Source organism: Artemia franciscana, unplaced genomic scaffold (assembly GCF_032884065.1).
Source record: "Artemia franciscana unplaced genomic scaffold, ASM3288406v1 Scaffold_3382, whole genome shotgun sequence".
NCBI classification, from domain to species: Eukaryota; Metazoa; Arthropoda; class Branchiopoda; order Anostraca; family Artemiidae; genus Artemia; species Artemia franciscana.
The window spans coordinates 7,314-13,545 of NW_027064020.1; the positions used below are offsets into that span (position 1 = coordinate 7,314).

General features: G+C 35.2%; 1 protein-coding gene across 1 annotated transcript; it reads left to right on the forward strand.

The window, feature by feature from the left end:
* Positions 1 to 4,501: 4,501 nt before the first annotated feature.
* On the forward strand, positions 4,502 to 5,437 carry LOC136043164 (piggyBac transposable element-derived protein 3-like). Its single transcript, XM_065728094.1, has one exon. The coding sequence runs from the start codon at positions 4,502 to 4,504 to the stop codon at positions 5,435 to 5,437; it is 936 nt and encodes a 311-aa protein (XP_065584166.1).
* The last annotated feature ends 795 nt before the right edge of the window (positions 5,438 to 6,232 follow it).

A 6,232-nucleotide genomic window follows, 5' to 3' on the forward strand; every position in this document is an offset into this window, starting at 1 on the left:
AGAGATATTTTTTTTGGTAATGGATACCCCATTCCTTTTGTAAATAAAATAATTAGCCGTAGAAAAAAAAAGACATTCTTGTAAAATCGAAGAAGATACTTCACAATGTGAGGCTATTGATAAGCCCTCAAATATTGTCTATCTTCCGTATATCCCAAAGATTACAACAAAATTAAAAAATATTTGCACAAAAAATAATCTGTACCTAGTTTTTACTAATAATTTTAAAATCATCAATTTCTTAAATTCGGGTAAAGATAAGACCCCAGTTACTCGCCAAAGAGGGGTCTATCAAATACCCTGTGATTGCGGAAAATACTATGTCGGCAGGACCCATCAGAATCTAGACAAAAGGTTACATCAGCATAAAAATGACATAGACAAGGCCTTAATTTCAAATGGTTCCAACAATTCCTTTGATTCTGCTCTAGGTTGGCATATTTTTAATAATCCGTCCCACATGATACTTTTTGAAAACTCTTCACTCATTAGTAATGATTTGGGAATAAAACAGGTGGTTCGAGAATCAATTGAAATTAATCTCAAAATCAATAAAAATATTTCTTTGAACAGGGACTTGGGGGAATACTCACTAAATTCTTTATACTCAAATTTAATTAAAGATGATCTAACAAAATATTTTACTAAACCAATTTATAATAGTACTGAACCAACTACGAAAAGGCCTTTGAGACAGGCTGCTAAACAAGCAAGATTAGCTTTAAGAAATTGCATCTAATCATTTTATTCTCTTTAGTTTGAATGAGTTTATATTTCTTCATTTCATTCTTTTCGCCAGTCCTGGTTGAACTTCGCTGAAGTAAGGATGCTAGGGCTATATTTTTAAAAAAAATTGTTTTAATAAGTGTTTTTATATTCAGTTTTAATTCTCACAATTTGATGTAATTTCCTTTATATATATATATATAGTATTGTATTGTGCTGAAGACGGCCCTTGGACATAGGGCCGAAATATCTACATAAATAATTTCAGTTGTCTTGAAAAAACTTTCCCTATTGTTTCTACGTTGTATTTGTTTGATAGACCTTTCGATAAATCTGTGTTTGTTTTATCAAAAAAACTTGATGTGTATAAAAGTGAAATGGAAGAATTGTCTGCAGGGATTGAGATAGAAACTATATTAAATCTAATTAAAATAACTAGCAGGTATACTAATTATTTCAAATTTAGAGACAATTTTTACCATCAAGTTAGAGGATTAGCAATGGGAGGACCCTTAAGTCCACTGTTGGCTAATATTTATGTGGAGTATATAGAAAATTTAGCTATTGATACATATTTTTTAAAACCAAAATTTTGGGGCAGATATATGGATGATGTAGTAGTTATTTGGAATTATGGGGAATCACAAATTGAAGGTTTTCTTGAACATTTAAATAATTTGGGAGGGGAATTAGTTTTTACAATTGAAAATGAAACAGAGAAAAAATTACCGTTTCTGGATATTTGGATCCATAGAAAGAATAATAAACTAGTGTTTTCAATTTACCGTAAACCAACTAATAACAACCGCTATTTGTCTTTCACATCAAATCACCCGATCCAAGTAAAAAGGGGGGTAGTTATTTCTTTAGTGGATAGAGTGTTAAATTTAGCTTCACCAGAATACATTAGTAGTGAATTAATTTTTATTAAGGATATTCTAGTAGGAAATGGATATCCCGAAAATATGATTTCTCAAATAATTGAAAAAAAGAAAAAAAAGTTACTGGAACCTGTAAAATTAGAAGAAAATGAATCAAATCAAAAACCAAATTACATAACTTTGCCTTATATCCCAAGGTTGTCACAGAAATTAAGGAAAGAATTAAAAAAACATAATATAAAAACAGCTTTTAAATCAGGACAAAATATAAGCTCATGGCTAAATAACAGAAAAGATAAAGTTCCAAGAAATATACAACAGGGGGTATACAAAATTCCATGCTCTTGTGGTAAATTTTATGTAGGTAGAACACAGCAGAATTTAAAAAATAGGCTACAGCAACACAAATATGCGATAGATTGCTCGCTAAGACAAAATAAAAAAAACCTGATACTTTTGAATCCGCTATAGCTGGTCACGTGTATAATTTTCCTCATCATAGTATTTTATTTGATCAGACAAAAATTATTGATAAGTCTGTAGGACTTTTACAAAGTTTCAGAGAAATTATAGAAATAAAAAAGATTATCTATGGGGGTATTAGTATCAATAGAGATGAGGGGGAATTTAAAATAAATTCAATTTATAATAGTTTAATTAAAGACCAGTCAAAAACTTCAATGAGTATTTGTTTGCATAATTGTCCTGAAACAAGTAATAACCTTGCGAACGGAGGTCAAAGCATGGTCAATGCTGTAAGAAGTCAACGGACGGCAGCTAAAATAGCAAATGAAAAAATCCATTCAATTTATAATTCATAATTGTGTTTCATTAACCTGTAAGATTTTGATTGGATTTGGGGGTTGGGTAACCTCTTTTTCGTATTGTTACAAGTATTTATATTTTTCATTTTTGATAGATCCCCATTTATACAGCGATTGTGGCAGAGGAAAGTGCCAATAGAAACAATTATTGCAGTTTTTTCTAAGGTTACAGTCAAGTGCGGGAGTGTTTGTTTTAAAAATGTGAGTTCTTGTTTCTTGTTATATTTGATTGTTTATATTTTTAGTTTGGTTTAGTTGTCGTGGCATTTTTAAAATGTCTTAAAAATAGTCTTAAATTGTTGTAATTTTCTCCCTTTTTGTTTTTTTTTTCCCGTTGAGAAAGGCTCCCGGAGGTGGGGCCGAAATATTCGGTGTATTTTTTATTTTTTGTTAGTTAAAGTGTAGTTTTTATTTTATTTTGTTGTCACTGCTTTATTTAAAAAAATTAAACCCGTTTTTTCTTCAATTATTTGTTTCGTAAATTAATTATATACCATTATCTGCCACCTAGTGTCTTATGTTACAGGTAAATATGCATTCAAATTAGCGCGCCATAAGCTTCATTCATCAAGAAATAATCTGAAAAAAGTTTGAAAGTTCTAACTTCAAAACTCCATTTTATACAAAAGTTTGAAGTTGAGGAATGGATGGATCTCAAAATAGTGCAGAACCAGGTAAGACTCCAGTCTATGTGTAAGAATATGGATGAATCTAAGGCCATATCTAACAACTAATACTTAGACAAGATAAGTAAAGACATCTAGTGGCCAAAAATAGACTAACTGCGTGAACACTGGAGGGCAGGCGATTTTTCTCAAACTACGTGCCCTCAACCGAGTACAGTGTGATCAACGCATAGCAAACTGAGCAAGCGGCGTGTAATTTTTGCATTGCTTTTTTCGTTGTTTCTTTCAAATATAATATTCTATGTACGGTGAATTTACACGTGGTAAATCTATTTGAAAAATTCTCGGAAGGAGAGGGAAAACGTAAAAGCTGTAATTTGTACATTTCTTTGACTAAGTTGGGTTGTAAATAAGGGTTGTAAATGCTAAGTTGGGTTGTAAATTTGTAAATTTGAAGTTGGGTTCTAGATGATTTTCCTAGGTTGTTTCCTTAAGAAGAACTTTGATTGTTGTTCATAGAACTATAAGACTCGTTTGGTCCTGAGATTCAGTTATTTTTCTGTTAAAATTCTTTTTAAACTTTCACCAGGCTGATGAAAAAATATTTTAATTTTGGTTGTTAAACACACACAATTTGAAATATATACTTCAAAATATGAAAAATATAATTCATTGGCAGCGTATTTGCTTCTTTTTTGTTTTCCCCAGACCAATTCGAATGGTACGAGTGGTCTTAAAAACTTAAGAGGGGACCCATTTGATTGGAATTTTAAGTATCTTTATTAGAAATTGAGAGTTATTAGAGGACAACCAGCAACTCCCAAGCCATTTTTTCTTAGCATAGTTGAAAAGCCCAGTAACTATGGACCTAGGGGTGTCATGCCCCTCTGACAAGGGATATTAATTGTGCAAGTCGACCATTGTTTACATTTAAGGTGTCATTAGTGGGACAAAGGGCCTGTTTGTACCTGAAAGTATGAAAAGGCTGAGAGCATTAAGGTAAAACTTTTAGGGCATGCTATGGATGAGGTTAATTTAGATGTTCATCCAGGTTTACCAAACGGTGCATCTGCAATATCCCAGGAATGGCTAAGGGTGGGTTGTTAGTTTGAAATTTCCAAGGAATGTTCAGCAGTATGTTAAACTAGATCAAAATACACTATTTACATCTATGTTTTCCGAAATACACTTAGGAACTTACTGTATATCTTAGGAACTACTAAGTGTATTATCGAAGCTTTCGAAGTGTCATTTTTGTAAACGATATGGGTTAAAAATAAATAAATTAAATAAAAAGTCACGATGGGCATCTATATGGTCAAAAGGATGCATCTGTATAGTGTAAGAAACAGCTAAAGATAATAAAGATAAAATAAACAGCTAAAGAAAGTCGTATCTAGAAATGTTTTATTATCATTTCTACACCGTTTTCTTTATCCTAATAATGACGAACAGGGCAATGAGTGCAGTTTTACAACTATTTTTTTCAGGTCCTTCGCAGCGTCCAAGGCGTTTGCGCGTCAACCAGCAGCAAATTTTGAACATTTTTGATCAAATTGATAGTGACATCTCCGATACAGACCTTCTGGATAGCGACGAGGAGCAGGACGATTACGACCCTCGACCCAATGCAGGAACGGCAGCAGTGAATTCCAGGGAAAGTGCATCAACTGAAGGCGAGGAAGTTGATGTAAGGCCTCCACCGAGGAAGGGCAGAACCAAGGTTTGGAAGAAGAAAAAATTTGGTAAAGCTTATAAAAGCACAGCCCCAAGTCTACCTGTACCAGGTCATGATGAGCCTATAAACTATTTTGCGGAATATCTAACAGAAGATTTTTTTGAAATCACTGCGAACCAAACCAACCTGTACTCCGTCCAGAAGACTGGAAAATCCATTGATACTAACGCAGTCGAAATGAAGAAGTTTTTTGGGATTCACGTTGCCATGGGGGTTTTCAATCTCCCACAATACCGGATGTACTGGGGTACACGAACGCGCATCCCACTCATCGCTGATACGATGAACTTCAACAGATTTTCCCGCCTTCGGTCCTTCGTTCACTTGGTTGATAATACTTCCAAAGACCCTGATAACTTGGATCGTCTTTGGAAAGTGCGACCTATTATTGATATTGTGCAGAAGAAAACGCAGACTATTTCTCCGTCTGAGCACCTCTCCTGTGACGAGCAGATGGTCCCTTTTACTGGAAACCTTGATATCAAACAGTATATTCGGGAAAAACCTTGCCCATGGGGCATCAAAATCTTCGTGCTGTGTAATGCGGATGGAAGAGTACTCTCTTTTGAAATTTATCAGGGCAAAAAGACGAACATGCTGAAGAGTACAAAAGCTTTGGCCTCGGAGCAGGTATGGTTTTGAATCTTGCTGGACGACTTCAGCTTGTGAAATTTACTAAACTTTATTTCGACAATTTCTTTACGTCTTTGGCTTTGCTGGAAAGACTAAGTGAGATGGACCTCTACGGAACAGGCACTATACGAAGCAACAGGCTTCAGGGAGCTATGCTGGAAACTGATTCTGACATGAAAAAGAGAGGAAGGGGCTCATTCTGTGAAGTAGTGGTTAGTAGTGGAGATTCCTGCTTGGTGAAATGGATGGACAACAGATCAGTTATCCTTGCATCGAATATGATTGGAAGTGGAGCAGTGAACAAGGTACGCAGATGGTGTAAACAAACAAAAGCCTACTTGCAGGTTGACCAGCCCCAAGTTGTATCCCTGTATAACCAGTATATGGGTGGAGTGGACAAGATGGATCAAATGCTATAATATTACCGAACATTCATTAGATCTAAGAAATGGACCATGAGACTGATTTTCCACATGGTCGACCTATCCATCTGCAATTCATGGCTAGAATATGTAGCTGATCGGAAGGCCAAAGCAGAACGCTCGATGGACTTGCTCTCCTTCCACATGGAAATAGCAGAGGCGCTTACGTCTGCTGAAGGCATGACCCCCAGAAGAAGGGGTCGCCCAAGGTCTCTCACCTCTAGTGAGGAGGACGAACATGAAAATGTAGACGAATCAGCATCTCGCAAAAGAAAGATGAAGTTTCAGCGTCCGTGCTCAGCAGTGAAAAATGATGCATTCTCTCATTGGCCTCAAAAAGTAAAGGGCCAGAGTAGGTGTAAAAACTCGCCATGCGTGTTGA